This window comes from Sander lucioperca, chromosome 1, assembly GCF_008315115.2.
Source record: "Sander lucioperca isolate FBNREF2018 chromosome 1, SLUC_FBN_1.2, whole genome shotgun sequence".
NCBI classification, from domain to species: Eukaryota; Metazoa; Chordata; class Actinopteri; order Perciformes; family Percidae; genus Sander; species Sander lucioperca.
The window spans coordinates 7,278,131-7,299,109 of record NC_050173.1 but is presented as its reverse complement, the minus strand read 5'-3'; the positions used below and the strand labels follow the sequence as shown (position 1 = coordinate 7,299,109).

The window sequence follows — 20,979 nt, the reverse complement described above, 5'->3', positions numbered from 1 at the left end:
AGAGAGACAGTGAAGTTGTGAGACAGTGAAGTTGTGAGAGAGACAGTGAAGTTGAGAGACAGTGAAGTTGTGAGACAGTGAAGTTGTGAGACAGTGAAGTTGAGAGACAGTGAAGTTGAGAGACAGTGAAGTTGTGAGAGAGACAGTGAAGTTGTGAGACAGTGAAGTTGTGAGACAGTGAAGTTGAGAGAGAGACAGTGAAGTTGAGACAGTGAAGTTGAGAGAGAGACAGTGAAGTTGAGAGAGAGACAGTGAAGTTGAGAGACAGACAGTGAAGTTGAGAGAGAGACAGTGAAGTTGTGAGAGAGACAGTGAAGTTGAGAGACAGTGAAGTTGTGAGACAGTGAAGTTGAGAGACAGTGAAGTTGTGAGACAGTGAAGTTGTGAGACAGTGAAGTTGAGAGACAGTGAAGTTGAGAGAGAGACAGTGAAGTTGTGAGACAGTGAAGTTGTGAGAGAGACAGTGAAGTTGTGAGACAGTGAAGTTGTAAGAGAGACAGTGAAGTTGTGAGAGAGACAGTGAAGTTGTGAGACAGTGAAGTTGTGAGACAGTGAAGTTGAGAGAGAGACAGTGAAGTTGTGAGACAGTGAAGTTGAGAGAGAGACAGTGAAGTTGAGAGAGACAGTGAAGTTGAGAGAGAGACAGTGAAGTTGTGAGACAGTGAAGTTGAGAGAGAGACAGTGAAGTTGAGAGAGAGACAGTGTAGTTGTGAGACAGTGAAGTTGTGAGACAGTGAAGTTGTGAGACAGTGAAGTTGAGAGAGAGACAGTGAAGTTGTGAGACAGTGAAGTTGTGAGAGAGACAGTGAAGTTGAGAGAGAGACAGTGAAGTTGTCAGACAGTGAAGTTGAGAGAGAGACAGTGAAGTTGTGAGACAGTGAAGTTGAGAGAGACAGTGAAGTTGTGAGACAGTGAAGTTGAGAGAGAGACGGTGAAGTTGTGAGAGAGACAGTGAAGTTGAGAGAGAGACAGTGAAGTTGTGAGACAGTGAAGTTGAGAGAGAGACAGTGAAGTTGTGAGACAGTGAAGTTGAGAGAGAGACGGTGAAGTTGTGAGACAGTGAAGTTGAGAGAGAGACAGTGAAGTTGTGAGAGAGACAGTGAAGTTGTGAGACAGTGAAGTTGAGAGAGAGACAGTGAAGTTGTGAGACAGTGAAGTTGAGAGAGAGACAGTGAAGTTGAGAGACAGACAGTGAAGTTGAGAGACAGTGAAGTTGAGAGACAGACAGTGAAGTTGAGAGAGAGACAGTGAAGTTGTGAGAGAGACAGTGAAGTTGTGAGACAGTGAAGTTGTGAGAGAGACAGTGAAGTTGAGAGACAGTGAAGTTGTGAGACAGTGAAGTTGTGAGACAGTGAAGTTGAGAGACAGTGAAGTTGAGAGACAGTGAAGTTGTGAGACAGTGAAGTTGTGAGACAGTGAAGTTGAGAGAGAGACAGTGAAGTTGAGAGAGAGACAGTGAAGTTGAGAGAGAGACAGTGAAGTTAAGAGACAGTGAAGTTGAGAGAGAGACAGTGAAGTTGTGAGAGAGACAGTGAAGTTGTGAGACAGTGAAGTTGTGAGACAGTGAAGTTGTGAGACAGTGAAGTTGAGAGACAGTGAAGTTGAGAGAGAGACAGTGAAGTTGAGAGAGAGACAGTGAAGTTGTGAGAGAGACAGTGAAGTTGAGAGAGAGACAGTGAAGTTGTGAGAGAGACAGTGAAGTTGTGAGAGAGACAGTGAAGTTGAGAGAGAGACAGTGAAGTTGTGAGAGAGACAGTGAAGTTGTGAGACAGTGAAGTTGTGAGACAGTGAAGTTGAGAGAGAGACAGTGAAGTTGTGAGACAGTGAAGTTGAGAGAGAGACAGTGAAGTTGTGAGACAGTGAAGTTGAGAGAGAGACAGTGAAGTTGAGAGAGAGACAGTGAAGTTGTGAGACAGTGAAGTTGAGAGAGAGACAGTGAAGTTGTGAGACAGTGAAGTTGTGAGACAGTGAAGTTGAGAGAGAGACAGTGAAGTTGTGAGACAGTGAAGTTGAGAGAGAGACAGTGAAGTTGAGAGAGAGAGACAGTGTAGTTGTGAGACAGTGAAGTTGTGAGATAGTGAAGTTTAGAGAGAGACAGTGAAGTTGAGAGACAGTGAAGTTGTGAGACAGTGAAGTTGAGAGAGAGACAGTGAAGTTGAGAGAGAGTGAAGTTGTGAGACAGTGAAGTTGAGAGAGAGACAGTGAAGTTGTGAGACAGTGAAGTTGAGAGAGAGACAGTGAAGTTGAGAGAGAGACAGTGAAGTTGTGAGAGAGACAGTGAAGTTGTGAGACAGTGAAGTTGAGAGACAGTGAAGTTGTGAGACAGTGAAGTTGTGAGACAGTGAAGTTGAGAGACAGTGAAGTTGAGAGAGAGACAGTGAAGTTGTGAGAGAGACAGTGAAGTTGTGAGACAGTGAAGTTGAGAGACAGTGAAGTTGTGAGAGAGACAGTGAAGTTGAGAGAGAGACAGTGAAGTTGAGAGACAGTGAAGTTGTGAGAGAGACAGTGAAGTTGAGAGAGAGACAGTGAAGTTGTGAGAGAGACAGTGAAGTTGTGAGACAGTGAAGTTGTGAGACAGTGAAGTTGAGAGACAGTGAAGTTGAGAGACAGTGAAGTTGAGAGAGAGACAGTGAAGTTGAGAGAGAGACAGTGAAGTTGTGAGACAGTGAAGTTGTGAGACAGTGAAGTTGAGAGAGAGACAGTGAAGTTGTTGAGACAGTGAAGTTGAGAGAGAGACAGTGAAGTTGTGAGACAGTGAAGTTGAGAGAGAGACAGTGAAGTTGAGAGAGAGACAGTGTAGTTGTGAGATAGTGAAGTTGTGAGACAGTGAAGTTGAGAGAGAGACAGTGAAGTTGAGAGAGAGACAGTGAAGTTGAGAGAGAGACAGTGAAGTTGAGAGACAGTGAAGTTGTGAGACAGTGAAGTTGAGAGAGAGACAGTGAAGTTGAGAGAGAGAGACAGTGTAGTTGTGAGATAGTGAAGTTGTGAGACAGTGAAGTTGAGAGAGAGACAGTGAAGTTGAGAGAGAGACAGTGAAGTTGAGAGACAGTGACGTTGTGAGACAGTGAAGTTGAGAGAGAGACAGTGAAGTTGTGAGACAGTGAAGTTGAGAGAGAGACAGTGAAGTTGTGAGACAGTGAAGTTGAGAGAGAGACAGTGAAGTTGAGAGAGAGACAGTGAAGTTGAGAGACAGTTGTGAGACAGTGAAGTTGAGAGAGAGACAGTGAAGTTGTGAGACAGTGAAGTTGAGAGAGAGACGGTGAAGTTGTGAGAGAGACAGTGAAGTTGTGAGAGAGACAGTGAAGTTGAGAGAGAGACAGTGAAGTTGTGAGACAGTGAAGTTGAGAGAGAGACAGTGAAGTTGTGAGACAGTGAAGTTGAGAGAGAGACAGTGAAGTTGAGAGAGAGAGACAGTGTAGTTGTGAGACAGTGATGTTGTGAGACAGTGAAGTTGTGAGACAGTGAAGTTGAGAGAGAGACAGTGAAGTTGAGAGACAGTGAAGTTGTGAGACAGTGAAGTTGAGAGAGAGACAGTGAAGTTGTGAGACAGTGAAGTTGTGAGACAGTGAAGTTGAGAGAGAGACAGTGAAGTTGTGAGACAGTGAAGTTGAGAGAGAGACAGTGAAGTTGTGAGACAGTGAAGTTGAGAGAGAGACAGTGAAGTTGAGAGAGAGACAGTGTAGTTGTGAGACAGTGAAGTTGTGAGACAGTGAAGTTGAGAGAGAGACACTGAAGTTGTGAGACAGTGAAGTTGAGAGAGAGACAGTGTAGTTGAGAGACAGTGAAGTTGAGAGACAGTGAAGTTGTGAGACAGTGAAGTTGTGAGACAGTGTAGTTGTGAGACAGTGAAGTTGAGAGAGAGACAGTGAAGTTGAGAGAGAGACAGTGTAGTTGTGAGACAGTGTAGTTGTGAGACAGTGAAGTTGTGAGACAGTGTAGTTGTGAGACAGTGTAGTTGTGAGACAGTGAAGTTGTGAGACAGTGTAGTTGTGAGACAGTGAAGTTGTGAGACAGTGTAGTTGTGAGACAGTGTAGTTGTGAGACAGTGAAGTTGTGAGACAGTGTAGTTGTGAGACAGTGAAGTTGTGAGACAGTGAAGTTGTGAGACAGTGTAGTTGTGAGACAGTGAAGTTTTGAGACAGTGTAGTTGTGAGACAGTGTAGTTGTGAGACAGTGAAGTTGTGAGACAGTGTAGTTGTGAGACAGTGAAGTTGTGAGACAGTGTAGTTGTGAGACAGTGTAGTTGTGAGACAGTGAAGTTGTGAGACAGTGTAGTTGTGAGACAGTGAAGTTGTGAGACAGTGAAGTTGTGAGACAGTGTAGTTGTGAGACAGTGTAGTTGTGAGACAGGTGGATGTCTGAACCTCCAGATCTGGAGGATCAGAGTCGGCTGAAAGACGATCTGGAGATGTTTGGGTCTGAACTATATATATATATATATATATATATACCCAGTTTAGACCAGTTTAGACCGGGTTATACCCAGTTTAACGGGTTCCTGTGGCGCTGCAGTGTCTCAGTCCAGCCAGATGGGGGCAGCACTGCGTCATCTCTGCGTCATCTCATTCTCTTGATCAGAGAAGAAGCAGAGCGGAAGTGACATGTGTTTCCGGGGCGCGCTGTTGTGTTGTGCAGAACGTCCTCCTGTCGGAGTTAGTTTGAGGAGTTTTGGGGATTTAAGAGAATAAAAGATGTACGACCAGGACGAAGGTGAGCGGAGCCTTTAGCTTAGCTGCATGCTAACCTTAATGACCTTCTTCTAAACAGGAGGTAACTATGCTAACAGCTAGCAGAGGATGCTATCTGCTCTGTGCTTTGTTACTGCTAACAGGCTAACATGCTAACAGCTAACGGCTAACAGAGGCTGCTGTTCAGTAACTAAAGTCCAGCTGGTTGGGTTTGAGAGGGAAGAAATACTCGGATACCTGACTTGAGTAAAAGTATTCATTAGAACAAGTACAATAAGTAGTATAAGTAGTACACAGCAGTACTCCGCGGTCACGTCGATCAACAGATCAGTCCTAACTACAGAGCTATCACATATTAACACTTATATTATCTTATATTATCTCATATTATCTCATTATCTTATATTCTCATCACATATTAACTGATATTATCTTATATTAACTGATATTATCTCATATTATCTTATATTCTCATCACATATTAACTTATATTAACTTATATTATCTTATATTAACTGATATTAACTTGTATTATCTTATATTAACTGATATTAACTTGTATTATCTTATGTTATATTAACTGATATTAACTTATATAACATTTATATTAACTTATATTATCTCATATTATCTTATATTATCTTATATTCTCCATCAGATCAGTCCTAACTACAGAACTATCTCATATTCTCCATCACATATTAACTTATATTAACTTATGTAACATTTATATCCTCAAATCACAAAGAGTTCAGGAACACAGATCTGATTCATTATGTCCCGTTACACCTCCACTGATGACGTAACCTGTGTGTGTGTGTGTGTGTGTGTGTGTGTGTGTGTGTCTCTCTATGTGTGTGTGTGTGTGTCTCTCTGTGTGTGTGTGTGTGTGTGTGTGTGTGTGTGTGTGTGTGTGTGTGTGTGTGTGTGTGTGTGTGTGTGTGTGTGTGTGTGTGTGTGTGTGTGTGTGTGTGTGTGTGTGTGTGTGTGTGTGTGTGTGTCTCTCTATGTGTGTGTGTGTGTGTGTGTGTGTGTGTGTGTGTCTCTCTCTATGTGTGTGTGTGTGTGTGTGTGTGTGTGTGTGTGTCTCTCTATGTGTGTGTGTGTGTGTGTGTGTGTGTCTCTCTATGTGTGTGTGTGTGTGTGTGTGTGTGTGTGTGTGTGTGTCTCTCTCTATGTGTGTGTGTGTGTGTGTGTGTGTGTGTCTCTCTATGTGTGTGTGTGTGTGTGTGTGTATTAGATCCTCAGTATGAAGAGGACGATGATGAGATCACTCCAGATCTGTGGCAGGAAGCGTGCTGGATCGTCATCAGGTAACCTGGGGAGGAAATAAGCTCTTATTTTGACGGGTTCTCTCTCTGTTTCCAGCTCTTATTTTGACGGGTTCTCTCTCTTGCCCTCATTTATCAACCTGACTAGAAACCAGCGCAGACATCATCTGACGACAGACTCCATGTGTGATTCATGAAGCGTTCGTATCGCACCAATCAGAGCGTAAGAATGGTCGTACGTTGATAAATGCAGCGGCTGGAAACCATCGTAATTTAAATATCACGCCCCAATATATTCTGGGTTTTGAGGCCTCGCCCCTACAGTTTACGACATGGCGAGACGTAATCCGGCTGAGAAGCGGCTCTTCTCAGAGGTGGAGAGAAACCAGCTGATATCTCAGGTTCACTATTCGGCAGCCTGAGAGCTGGTATTAAAGGCTGGAGAAAGAATGCTGAATTGAAAGAGATCACTGATGCAGTCAACAGTGTTGTAGTAGTAAATCAGACTCCAGCTGAAGTTTATTTAATTTATACATCCTTGACATATGTATGCTATAGTCCTAATAGTAATATAGGCTTATACTGCAATCTCTTAGGCCTACATGGTGTACCTATATTTAAATAAACCCACCGTAGCGGAGTTTATGCAGTGTCTTTCATTTTACTCGTGTTTTCATGAGTCAGAGCCAGGCAACAGCTGTGAGGGAGAACCCCACAGGCTAAAACTATGCTGCAGACTTTTTCTGCCGTGTATAGTATAGTATATAGCACCGCAAGTCCACACTGACTCCAAAACATGTGTACACAAGTTCAGACCAGACGTGAGATTTTATCGCAGCCTACGCTCACGTTCAAATTGATAAATGCCGAGCTTTGCGTAGGAATCGGCGTACGCCCGTCCTGCGCCTGTTTTAGGTCGTACGCACATTTCTTAAATGAGGACCTCTGTTTGCAGCTCTTATTTTAACGAGTTCTCTCTCTCTGTTTCAGCTCTTATTTTGATGGTTTCCTCTCTCTGTTTCAGCTCTTATTTTAACGGGTTCCTCTCTGTGTTTCAGCTCTTATTTTGATGGTTTCCTCTCTGTGTTTCAGCTCTTATTTTGACGGGTTCCTCTCTCTGTTTCAGCTCTTATTTTGACGGTCTCTCTGTGTTTCAGCTCTTATTTTGACGAGAAGGGGCTGGTGCGCCAGCAGCTGGACTCCTTCGATGAGTTCATCCAGATGTCGGTCCAGAGGATCGTAGAAGACGCTCCGCCGATCGACCTGCAGGCTGAGGCCCAGCACACATCTGGAGAGGTGGAGGAGCCGGTAAGAGGGGGGGGTAACATCTGGAGAGGTGGAGGAGCCAGTAAGAGGGGGGGGTAACATCTGGAGAGGTGGAGGAGCCAGTAAGAGGGGGGGGTAACATCTGGAGAGGTGGAGGAGCCAGTAAGAGGGGGGGGGGGCAACATCTGGAGAGGTGGAGGAGCCAGTAAGAGGGGGGGGGTCACATCTGGAGAGGTGGAGGAGCCAGTAAGAGGGGGGGGGCAACATCTGGAGAGGTGGAGGAGCCAGTAAGAGGGGGGGGGTAACATCTGGAGAGGTGGAGGAGCCAGTAAGAGGGGGGGGGGCAACATCTGGAGAGGTGGAGGAGCCAGTAAGAGGGGGGGGTAACATCTGGAGAGGTGGAGGAGCCAGTAAGAGGGGGGGGGGTAACATCTGGAGAGGTGGAGGAGCCAGTAAGAGGGGGGGGCAACATCTGGAGAGGTGGAGGAGCCAGTAAGAGGGGGGGGGGTAACATCTGGAGAGGTGGAGGAGCCAGTAAGAGGGGGGGGTAACATCTGGAGAGGTGGAGGAGCCGGTAAGAGGGGGGGGGGACACCCCCCATCAGTATGACCTCAGCGTGTTATCAGTATGACCTCAGCGTGACCTCAGTGTGCTTCCTGTTCCAGCCCCGTTACCTGCTGAAGTTCGAGCAGATCTACCTGTCCAAGCCGACCCACTGGGAGAGAGACGGAGCGCCGTCTCCCATGATGCCCAACGAAGCCCGGCTACGAAACCTCACGTAAGTCTCGTTTCCTGTCAGCTGATCTCAGCGGCCTGTAACCCGCGACCCTTTGAGTCAGGGTGACCTCTGACCCCGCCCCTGCCCACCCTCACAGGTACTCGGCGCCGCTGTACGTGGACATCACCAAGACGATCATAAAGGAGGGCGAGGACCAGCTGCAGACACAGCACCAGAAGACGTTCATCGGGAAGATTCCCATCATGCTTCGCTCCACCTACTGTCTGCTGAGCGGCCTGACGGACAGAGACCTGTGTGAGCTCAACGAGTGTCCGCTCGACCCCGGCGGCTACTTCATCATCAACGGCTCCGAGAAGGTACGCTGTGACATCATCACGCCCCGCTGACATCATCGTGTGTGTGTGTCTCTGTGTGTGTGTGTGTGTGTGTGTGTGTGTGTGTGTGTGTGTACCTCAGTATTTGACCAGCGTGGCTTTCTTTCCCAGGTTCTGATAGCTCAGGAGAAGATGGCCACCAACACGGTCTACGTGTTTGCCAAGAAGGACTCGAAGTACGCGTACACAGGCGAGTGCCGGTCCTGTTTGGAGAACTCGTCCCGTCCTACCAGCACCATCTGGGTCAGCATGATGGCCCGGGGGGGGCAGGTCAGTACTTAATTTACATCTTAGTCCATCTGGGGCTGAGACGCTTTCTGTCTCACCGCGGGGAAGAAGCTACGTATCCTAGCTACGAGTAACCCAGAGAGGATGTATTCTAGCTATGAGTAACTCAGAGAGGATGCATTCTAGCTACGCATAACTCACAGAGGATGCATTCTAGCTACGCGTAACTCCGAGAGGATGCATTCTAGCTACGCGTAACTCAGAGAGGATGCATTCTAGCTACGAGTAACTCCGAGAGGATGCATTCTAGCTACGAGTAACTCCGAGAGGATGTATTGTAGCTATGAACGGCGTGCAGCCAGTAGCCAGTAACAGAGCTCAAACACGGCGTTCGTGGTTCGACTGGTAGGGGCTGTTTTCTAAGATGGTGGCTGCATGTAAACATGAACGCTACTGTCTTTATAATCCATCTGTTTAATAATCTGTCTGTACACTTCCAAAGTTCTCAGTGCTAGGGTTAGCATGTAGGGACCTCATGATGCTACCGTGGAAGTGTGGTGAGACAAATACAGATTTACCATCTGCCCCGAAAGCTAGCGTTAGCAGCTAACTACCGGTCAGCGGTAGCTTGTTTAAAGCTAGCGTTAGCAGCTAACTACCGGTCAGCGGTAGCTTGTTTAAAGCTAGCGTTAGCAGCTAACTACCGGTCAGCGGTAGCTTGTTTAAAGCTAGCATTAGCATTGTGCTCTGGAACTGTCCTTTAATGATGATTCTGACTGTGGTCGTCTCCCAGGGCGTGAAGAAGAGCGCCATCGGTCAGAGGATCGTGTCCACGCTGCCGTACATCCGACAGGAAGTGCCCATCATCATCGTGTTCAGAGCGCTGGGCTTCGTGTCCGACAGAGACATCCTGGAGCACATCATCTACGACTTCGACGACCCCGAGATGATGGAGATGGTCCGTTACGTCTCTTACTACACACACCTAGTACATTTATACTACATGACAACATACACACGAGATACTACTCATTCACTAGAATATTACACACCCAGTACCTTCATACTACATAACAACAAACGTACTACATACCAACAGTACACACACATAGTTATATATCTTCAATAGTTCATAACAGAAAGTCTGAAGATTCGTCTTCGAGGTCACACAAAACAGACAACTTAATAACTGTGTGTGATCTAAAGTATCGTGTACCAAGTCTGATTCTCAGTTATTGATGAGTGGTTGTTAGCCCCGCCCCCTGGGCCGTGATGTCACCGTGATGTCACCGCTGTGTTTCAGGTGAAGCCGTCTCTGGACGAGGCGTTTGTGATCCAGGAGCAGAACGTGGCGCTGAACTTCATCGGCTCCCGAGGAGCCAAGCCCGGCGTGACCAAGGAGCGCCGGATCAAATACGCCAAAGAAGTCCTGCAGAAAGAAATGCTGCCACACGTCGGAGTCAGCGACTTCTGTGAGACCAAGAAGGCCTATTTCTTAGGGTGAGAGACACACTATACTACACACTACACACTACACACTACACACTACACACACACACTACATACTACACACTACACACTACACACACACACTACATACTACACACACTATATACTACACACTACATACTACACACTACATACTACACTACACATATATACTACACTACATACTACACACTACACACACACACTACATACTACACACACATATATACTACACACGTCGGAGTCAGCGACTTCAGTGAGACCAAGAAGGCCTATTTCTTAGGGTGAGAGACACACTATACTACACACTACACATACTACACGCTACACACACATCTATACTACACACATACTACACACTACACACACACACTACATACTACACACTACACACACACACTACATACTACACACACATATATACTACACACATACTACATACTACACACTACACACATACTACACACTACACACATACTACACACTACACACATATATATACTACACACATACTACACATACTACACGCTACACACACATATACTACACACATACTACACACATACTACACACTACATACTACACACATACACTACATACTACACACACATATATACTACACACATACTACACACACACACACTACATACTACACACACATATACTACACACATACTACACACTGCATACTACACACTACACATATATACTACACACATACTACACACATATACTACACACATACTACACACTACACACACTATATACTACACACTACATACTACACACACATATATATACTACACACATACTACACATACTACACACTATACACACACACTACACACTAAAGAAATGCTGCCACACGTCGGAGTCAGCGACTTCTGTGAGACCAAGAAGGCCTATTTCTTAGGGTGAGAGACACACTATACTACACACTACACATACTACACGCTACACACACATACTACACACACCCACACACACACACACACACACACACACACACACACAGCCTCTCCTTGATTTCCTGTTTATGGAGAAGGAGAACCCAGAAATGAATCAGGGAAAATGCAACTCTTAATTGTACTGTATGTGTAACGGTCTGTATTGTGTGTAACAGTGTGTACTGTGTGTGTTTTCAGGTACATGGTCCACAGGTCTGTGTGTGTGTGTGTAACAGTGTGTATTGTGTGTGTGTTTTCAGGTACATGGTCCACAGGTTGCTGCTCGCCGCTCTCGGCAGAAGAGAGCTGGATGACAGAGATCACTACGGCAACAAGAGACTGGACCTGGCCGGGCCCCTATTGGCCTTCCTGTTCAGGGGGTGGGGCTTCTTCTTACAACTATAACTTTAACACTCAGAAAACATAAACACGTACTTTTATACACGTTAATATGTGAAATAAAGCGGATGATAAACTTTCAGGATGTTTAAGAACCTCCTGAAGGAGATCAGGATCTACGCTCAGAAGTTCATCGACCGAGGGAAAGACTTCAATCTGGAGCTCGCCATCAAAACCCGAATCATCTCTGACGGGCTGAAGTACTCACTGGCCACTGGGAACTGGGGCGACGTGAAGAAGGCTCACCAGGCCCGCGCTGGCGTCTCCCAGGTCACACATCAGCCAAAACACATCACCCAAAACACATCAGCCACAACACATCAGCCAAAACACATCACCTAAAACACATCAGCCACAACACATCACCTAAAACACATCAGCCACAACACATCAGCCAAAACACATCACCCAGAACACATCAGCCACAACACATCACCCAGAACACATCACCCAGAACACATCACCCAGAACACATCAGCCAAAACACATCAGCCAAAACACATCAGCCAAAACACATCAGCCAGAACACATCAGCCAGAACACATCAGCCAGAACACATCAGCCAAAACACATCAGCCACAACACATCAGCCAAAACACATCAGCCACAACACATCAGCCAAAACACATCACCCAGAACACATCACCCAGAACACATCAGCCAGAACACATCAGCCAAAACACATCAGCCAGAACACATCAGCCAAAACACATCAGCCACAACACATCAGCCAAAACACATCAGCCAAAACACATCAGCCAAAACACATCACCCACAACACATCACCCACAACACATCACCCAGAACACATCACCCAGAACACATCAGCCAGAACACATCACCCAGAACACATCAGCCAGAACACATCAGCCAGAACACATCAGCCAAAACACATCAGCCAAAACACATCAGCCAGAACACATCAGCCAAAACACATCACCTAAAACACATCACCCAGAACACATCACCCAGAAAACATCAGCCAAAACACATCAGCCAAAACACATCAGCCACAACACATCAGCCAAAACACATCAGCCAGAACACATCAGCCAAAACACATCAGCCAAAACACATCAGCCAGAACACATCAGCCAGAACACATCAGCCAGAACACATCAGCCAGAACACATCACCCAGAACACATCACCCAGAACACATCAGCCAGAACACATCACCCAGAACACATCAGCCAGAACACATCAGCCAAAACACATCACCCAGAACACATCACCAAACATCTTCATTAACAACATAACCAAACGGTTTGGTTTCTCCTTCCTGCAGGTGCTGAACCGCCTGACCTTCGCCTCCACTCTGTCTCACCTCCGGCGAGTAAACTCTCCTATCGGCAGAGACGGGAAGCTGGCCAAACCGCGACAGCTGCACAACACGCTGTGGGGGATGGTGTGTCCTGCCGAGACGCCAGAGGTAAAACACAGAACTAAAACCAGTCAAAATGGTTTCCATATTCCTTCTACAGATCACAGAACTAAAACAGATAGAAAGGCTATTGATCGTTTGCCTTGGTCATTTGATTGGGACACAACAAAATGGTGGTTGTTAGTTGTCGCAGCTTGCTTGGAGGAGAGCTCATAGACGTGTATATATATATATATATATATTAGGGCCGGGACTTTAACGCGTTAATTAAGATTAATTAATTACGGGACTTTAACGCGTTAATTAATTACGCAAAAAATAAATAACATAATTTTAACCACACTTATTTTTGCACCGCGGAACGTTTTTCAATGAATAGTTTCGACGGACCGATTATACTGGAGCACCAACTAGCGTTCTTGACCTCCGACAACAACAAACCACAGTGAACATGAACGAAGAAGCTGACGAGACCGCTTTGCTTGGCCCCGTGGATGGGAAATTTTGTTTTAAAAAACGAAAGGATGGAAGCGTCGACAAGAGCATGGTTGTGTTCAAGCTATGCAACAAGGAATCACCGCAGCACATCAGCCTCAAATATCACCTCAACGCAAAACACATAGGAGTTAGCGTGGACGTTAGCCCGACCGATTAAAATGAGATTAATTTCGATTAATTAATTACAAAGCCTCTAATTAATTAGATTAATTTTTTTAATCGAGTCCCGGCCCTAATAAATATATGTATATATATATATATATATATATATATACACACACACAGTACGTACATACTGTATATGTCTATTAGAGGTGTTGAAATTAATCAAATAATCGATGCATTGAATCGTGGACATGGACGATGCTGCATCAATAATCGGCCAGGACATAATCCATTATTTCTGTTTAATTTAATGTAGGCCTAACAACATTTCTGTTTACATATTCTGGGATGTTTTGCACATTCAGGAAGTGCCATGTGCTCAGTGCTGTAGTTTTATGTATCCAGTTTATTTAGTATTAGAGCTCTGCAGAATGTTTTGTTGTTGAAGCTTGAAAAGCTATGAATTAAATATCCTCTATGGCTTTAATAGAAACACGATTTGATGCATCGAGATATCGAATCGAAGACCTGATAATCATAATCAAATCGGGAGATCAGTGAATATGCACACCTCTAATGTCTATACATATACATGTATATTTGTAGGTGTATATTGATGTATATTCCTGTGTTTCTGTGTTCCAGGGCCACGCTGTAGGTCTGGTGAAGAACTTGGCCCTCATGGCCTACATCTCCGTCGGCTCGCAGCCGTCTCCCATCCTGGAGTTCCTGGAGGAGTGGAGCATGGAGAACCTGGAGGAGATCTCTCCGGCCGCCATCGCAGAGTCAGTCGCTGCTTTAAATACATATCACAGTCTCAGCATTTAGTTTCTCTGTTTGTGTTTATGTTTCAGACACTAATATCTTTGTGTTTATATGTTTCAGACACTAATATCTTTGTGTTTATGTTTCAGACACTAAGATCTTTGTGTTTATATGTTTCAGACACTAATATCTTTGTGTTTATATGTTTCAGACACTAATATCTTTGTGTTTATGTTTCAGACACTAAGATCTTTGTGTTTATATGTTTCAGACACTAATATCTTTGTGTTTATGTTTCAGACACTAATATCTTTGTGTTTATGTTTCAGACACTAAGATCTTTGTGTTTATATGTTTCAGACACTAAGATCTTTGTGTTTATATGTTTCAGACACTAAGATCTTTGTGTTTACATGTTTCAGACACTAAGATCTTTGTGTTTACATGTTTCAGACACTAAGATCTTTGTGTTTACATGTTTCAGACACTAAGATCTTTGTGTTTATGTTTCAGACACTAAGATCTTTGTGTTTACATGTTTCAGACACTAAGATCTTTGTGTTTATATGTTTCAGACACTAAGATCTTTGTGTTTACATGTTTCAGACACTAAGATCTTTGTGTTTACATGTTTCAGACACTAAGATCTTTGTGTTTACATGTTTCAGACACTAAGATCTTTGTGTTTATATGTTTCAGACACTAAGATCTTTGTGTTTATATGTTTCAGACACTAAGATCTTTGTGTTTACATGTTTCAGACACTAAGATCTTTGTGTTTATATGTTTCAGACACTAAGATCTTTGTGTTTACATGTTTCAGTGCCACTAAGATCTTTGTGAACGGCTGCTGGGTGGGAATCCACAAAGATCCCGAACAGCTGATGAACACGCTGAGGAAGCTCCGCAGACAGATGGACATCATCGTCTCCGAGGTAACCAAACGCTCATCATTACAGATTATCTCATAACAGACTGATATGTTTCTTATTTTACTTCTTAAAGTACCAGTATCAGATCAGTTACTCAGGACACTTAGGAGTAGGCCTAGACCACACTCTATCATTCATAGAGACACAACGTAGGTCTAGACCACACTCTATCATTCATAGAGACACAACGTAGGTCTAGACCACACTCTATCATTCATAGAGACACAACGTAGGCCTAGACCACACTCTATCATTCATAGAGACAAGAATTTCCCTCGAGCAAGCGTTTGGTGCAACCGTGGTGAGGAAAACCTTGCTTTAGGGCGAAACCTCGGGCAGAACCTGGCTCTTGGTGGGACCATCTGTCGCTGTAGCCAGCTGCTGTTTATTATTTTAAGGAAACTGTTTATTGGGTGGTTTTAGAGAAGAAGGCCTTCAGCAGGAAGTGATGGAAGGACAGATTTGGGACATCAGAAAGTTCTGAGAGACGTTTGGTCTGCACAGGATATCAAATGTCCCCAGCCGTGTCCTCTATACAGATATATGTTAATATTTAAACAGATAAATAATAAGATATATAGCGTCGTATATATAATATAATATGTTTTAGGTGTCGATGATCCGAGACATCCGAGAGCGAGAGATCAGAATCTACACGGACGCCGGACGGATCTGCCGGCCGCTGCTGATCGTAGAGAAACAGAAACTGCTGCTGAAGAGACGACACATCGACCAGCTGAAGGAGCGGGAGTACAACAACTACAGGTAAGACCTCTGGCACAAGTACAGGTACAAGTACAGGTAAGACCTCCGGCACAAGTACAGGTAAGACCTCCGGTACAAGTACAGGTACAAGTACAGGTAAGACCTCCGGCACAAGTACAGGTAAGACCTCCGGTACAAGTACAGGTACAAGTACAGGTAAGACCTCCGGTACAGGTACGAAAAAACTACTGAACTACAGGGAAACTACGGAGAACTGCAGGTTACAACTGCAGTTTGCTGACCGTTTCTGCAGACTTTGATGATTCTTCCCGTAGATTTTGTCCGTTGATCTTTTAGGGTCCTATCGTGCACCCAGCGCAATTGACTTTGTACACTGACGCATGTATCATTCCTATTTTGCACCCGACACACAGCGGACTTTTCCCTCCACAGACTCACGGCGGTAAATTAGGGAATGAACTTGCTCTCCCGGGGGCGGTTCAGGAAAAAGAGGAGGCATGTTCCGGCGCAAACGTTCCCTGGTGCTATTATTCAGTTTCAGAAAACATTTCCGCCACAGACCAGGAAAAACCTAGTCTAAAGTCATTGCGTGTTATTCAGATGCTATTTTAAGGGGGCATGCTTGGCCATAATGTAGAGTGTGCACCGCGCATACACTTTGCTTCTCTCATCTCACGGACCCAGCAGTTATACATACATACATACATAAATACAAGGAAACATATGACCTTGTTTTACACAACATTTCCATGAGTCTTTGATGTGTTGATGACATAAATGAGGAAATATTAGAGGACTTAAGGAGATGTGATGTTGAGCTGCATGTGCCGATGCCCCAGCAGCAGCAGCACGGGAGAGGAGAGACAGAAGAGCTGCATCGTCTACAGTGAGGTCATCTCGGTCTGATGTTAGACTACACTGCAAACATATCACCATGCATTCATAACCTCGTGATTCAGTGAGAGTGAGCCCAAAACATCGGAAATTATGTTTTTGTGACATTTCTTTATTTACATTTTGTCAAAAAGAAAAATCAATAGCAAATGTCAGTCTCCTCGGCTGTGAACCGCTCCTGGCGTGCGCCCATGGATGTATTGAGAGTGTGCGCCTAATCCGCCATTATAATAGCAATCCACCATTATAATAGCTATCCACCATTATAATAGCTATCCACCATTATAATAGCTATCCGCCATTATAATAGCTATCCGCCATTATAATAGCTATCCACCATTATAATAGCTATCCACCATTATAATAGCTATCCACCATTATAATAGCTATCCGCCATTATAATAGCTATCCGCCATTATAATAGCTATCCGCCATTATAATAGCTATCCGCCATTATAGTAGCAATCCGCCATTATTGCACGTTACTCCCAAACCACCCCTATGAGTAATGTAGCTACTTCAGACCAACCCATTTTAGATTTGCGTCGGGCGCAAGAGTCATTTATCCCGCCGGTATCATAGCAACAGCACCCGAGATCCGCCCACAAAGCTACTTGCGTTTGGCTTTTGATACTCGCATTTCAGATCGTTAAAATACAGCCCTTAGAGTTTGTCTGTTGTGTCTGTGGTCAGCTGGCAGGATCGTCTGTATCTGTACTAGTAGTAGTAGTAGTAGTAACGCTGTGTGTTGTGTCTGTGGTCAGCTGGCAGGATTGTCTGTATCTGTACTAGTAGTAGTAGTAGTACTGGTACTGGTACTAGTAGTAATACTAGTAGTAACGCTGTGTGTTGTGTCTGTGGTCAGCTGGCAGGATCTGGTGGCGAGCGGCGTGGTTGAGTACATCGATACTCTGGAGGAGGAGACGGTGATGCTGGCCATGACGCCTGACGACCTCCAGGAGAAGGGCGTGGCCTACTGCTCCACCTACACGCACTGTGAGATCCACCCATCCATGATCCTGGGAGTCTGTGCTTCCATCATCCCCTTCCCCGACCACAACCAGGTATTATTATTATTATTATTATTATTATTATTATCATTATTATTATTATTATTATTATTATTATTATTATTATTATTATTATTATCATTATTATTATCATTATCATTATTATTATTATTATTATTATCATTATTATTATTATTATTATTATCATCATTATTATTATCATCATTATTATTATTATCATTATTATTATTATCATTATTATTATTATTATTATTATTATTATTATTATTATTATCATCATTATTATTATCATCATTATTATTATTATTATTATTATCATCATTATTATTATTATTATTATCATCATTATTATTATCATTATTATTATCATTATTATTATTATTATTATTATTATCATTATTATTATTATTATCATTATTATTATTATTATTATTATTATTATTATTATTATTATTATCATTATTATTATAACCCATCCATGATCCTGGGAGTCTGTGCTTCTATCATCCTATCTGCTACCTGTCTGTCTAACGCTCTGCTAACTGTCTAACTCTCTGCTAACTGTCTAACTCTCTGCTGTCTATCTCTCTGCTAACTGTCTATCTCTCTGCTAACTGTCTATGTCTCTGCTAACTGTCTAACTCTCTGCTAACTGTCTGTCTTTCTGCTAACTGTCTAACCCATCCTGTGAAAGAATATTTTGGTGTTGACACCGTACTCAGTGATCTACTCTTGTTCTAGTCTCCCAGGAACACGTACCAGTCTGCCATGGGGAAACTCTCTGCTAATTATAATTATATTATTATTATATATATTATATTACATTATATTATATTATAATACACCGTACTCAGTGATCTACTCTTGGTCTAGTCTCCCAGGAACACGTACCAGTCTGCCATGGGGAAACAGGCCATGGGCGTCTACATCACCAACTTCCACGTTCGGATGGACACGCTGGCCCACGTGTTGTACTACCCTCAGAAACCGCTGGTCACCACCAGATCCATGGAGTACCTGCGCTTCAGAGAGCTGCCCGCAGGTAACACACACACCTGGACAGGCAGGACCAAAGCTCAGTGGATAGTTCACAGAAATCCCTACATTATTCAGCTTCCTGTACGAATATATATATATATATATATATATATATATATATATATATGAAAATGTAACTCTGGTTTCAGTTCCAGGAAGAGTTGACTGTCAGTCAGTTCATGACGGGTCATCTGAGTGTGAACGGTAACACTCGGAGTGGAGCTTCAGACCCGTAGGATCACTGAACAATGTGACAGTTCACTGATGAACATAATTCAATATACAATATAATCTAGTCAATGTCTAGACTAGTCCTCTCAGCATTCCTGGATGGGAGAACAACCTGCTCTGGTTGATTGACATTTCTTTAAGCCAATCAGAATGATCGTGGGCGGGGCTATGCTCCGGACGGAGCCACAGTGCCTCTGCTAAATAGTCTCAGGAAGGAACTGGTTCTGGGGGGACATGTGGACGATCAGAAGTATTTTAGTCAGAGGGACAGATAGTCTAGCTAGCTGTCTGGATTTACCCTGCAGAGATCTGAGGAGCAGTTAACCATAGTCCTCACAAATCCACCGGAGGTTAGAACGCCAACACAGAGACAGAGGAAGGGGACGGACATCTGGCGGCACCGGAGCAACCCTGAAGTGTTTTTAAGTTTTTTGTAACTTATTCCTGACTTTGGCACATTTGACCATGTTTTTATGCTTATTTTAGTTTATTTATTTATTTCAATGTTTTCGTTGCCTTTTCTGATGTTTTTGCCACTTTGTTCTACGTTTGTGTAAAAACCATTAGCTTAGAGGTTAGAACAGAGGAAGAGGAAGGGAGGTGTGACGGACAGCCGGCCTAAATGAGGAACCTCCGGCGGCGGCGGAACAATCCCCTAATGAATCGCTGTCGATATAAACTAGCTAGTATCTAAGTGAGACTTTGTCTGGTGTTTTCAGGGATCAACTCCATCGTGGCGATCGCCTCGTACACGGGATACAACCAGGAGGACTCTGTGATCATGAACCGCTCGGCCGTGGACCGAGGCTTCTTCAGGTCGGTTACTGGCGTCTACAGCCAGCGTGTTACTGATGTCACCCAAAAACACATCTAAAGACAGCAAAGGAATGAAGGCCACTTTAAATGACAGCAGAACGTAGTCAAGACTAAATGAGAATAAATTATAGGGTTGGGAATCCCCAGAGGCCCCATGATAGGAAACGACTGCAATTTAAACTTATTGTGATATTCTGCAGAATAGTGCAATTTATTACCTACCTTACTACTTGGCATCTCTATTAATATACACAACATGTGTACAGTATTGTGCTTTATCGTTTTTTCTCCCCACCCCTAAAATATATATATATATATATATATGTATATATATATATATATATATATATATGTATATGTATATGTATATATATATATATATATATATATATATATATATATATATATATATTTTCTTTCATGGGGCAAAGGTAGAGGAAACTCTGCTGTGTTTGTTTCTGTCTTTAAGTCAGTTTTCACCCTGCAGATCTGTTTTCTATCGATCGTACAAAGAGCAGGAGTCTAAGAAAGGTTTCGATCAGGAGGAGATCTTTGAGAAGCCGACACGTGAAACCTGTTCAGGTGAGAACTGTTTCCTGTTTGCTTGTTGAATCATCTTAGAGGACTCAGACTTAGAGGGGTTGCAACGAGACCAGACCATGCCACGATAAAATGTGTAAAATGCACTACCGTAGGCACTCCTCAAACTGATTCCCATAAGTAACACCCACAGTAAACTAATTAAGATTCTTCTTCATTCACCTCTTTATTGCCATAATTGTCTCATGAGAATGCCTCGATAAAATAATCATAAAGCAAATAAAATCCAGAGTCCTGTTTATCTGAGGGCGTGATGAGAAGTCTCTCGAGAGTGATTTGGACACTAGTCTAACCTTCTCATCCAAACGGTCCTCAGGTATGAGACACGCCATCTACGATAAACTGGACGACGACGGGCTGATCGCCCCCGGCGTGCGTGTGTCCGGCGAGGACGTGATCATCGGGAAGACGGTGACGCTGCCGGAGAACGACGACGAGCTCGACAGCACCAACCGACGCTACACCAAACGAGACTGCAGCACGTTCCTGAGGACCAGCGAGACGGGCATCGTGGACCAGGTGATGGTCACGCTCAACCAGGAGGGGTACAAGTTCTGCAA

At 43.8% G+C, this 20,979-nt stretch overlaps 2 protein-coding genes across 4 annotated transcripts in view; one reads left to right on the top strand and one right to left on the bottom strand.

Moving 5' to 3' along the window:
* The window catches only part of nfkb1 (nuclear factor of kappa light polypeptide gene enhancer in B-cells 1), a 1,201,612-nt gene that overhangs the window by 86,332 nt on the left and 1,094,301 nt on the right, over window positions 1-20,979 (bottom strand). The gene's annotated exons all lie outside the window — the stretch shown is intronic.
* The window catches only part of polr2b (RNA polymerase II subunit B), a 24,778-nt gene continuing 8,378 nt past the window's right edge, over window positions 4,580-20,979 (top strand). For 2 of the 3 annotated variants that reach the window (XM_036006340.1, XM_036006344.1), the window contains exons 1-19: window positions 4,580-4,710; window positions 5,929-6,001; window positions 7,117-7,267; window positions 7,891-8,003; window positions 8,101-8,320; window positions 8,450-8,608; window positions 9,360-9,524; window positions 9,870-10,066; window positions 11,262-11,381; window positions 11,484-11,670; window positions 12,688-12,831; window positions 14,032-14,171; window positions 14,975-15,086; window positions 15,694-15,848; window positions 17,569-17,767; window positions 18,608-18,776; window positions 19,723-19,819; window positions 20,307-20,401; window positions 20,736-20,979. The exon at window positions 20,736-20,979 is cut by the window's right edge and continues 7 nt beyond it. In XM_036006340.1, the coding sequence (XP_035862233.1) occupies window positions 4,692-4,710; window positions 5,929-6,001; window positions 7,117-7,267; window positions 7,891-8,003; window positions 8,101-8,320; window positions 8,450-8,608; window positions 9,360-9,524; window positions 9,870-10,066; window positions 11,262-11,381; window positions 11,484-11,670; window positions 12,688-12,831; window positions 14,032-14,171; window positions 14,975-15,086; window positions 15,694-15,848; window positions 17,569-17,767; window positions 18,608-18,776; window positions 19,723-19,819; window positions 20,307-20,401; window positions 20,736-20,979 (2,759 nt within the window). In that variant the 5' untranslated portion in view covers window positions 4,580-4,691. Of the gene's footprint in view, window positions 4,711-5,928; window positions 6,002-7,116; window positions 7,268-7,781; window positions 7,800-7,890; window positions 8,004-8,100; window positions 8,321-8,449; window positions 8,609-9,359; window positions 9,525-9,869; window positions 10,067-11,261; window positions 11,382-11,483; window positions 11,671-12,687; window positions 12,832-14,031; window positions 14,172-14,974; window positions 15,087-15,693; window positions 15,849-17,568; window positions 17,768-18,607; window positions 18,777-19,722; window positions 19,820-20,306; window positions 20,402-20,735 lie in introns of those variants that run through there. The other variant, XM_036006349.1, reaches the window with a different exon arrangement.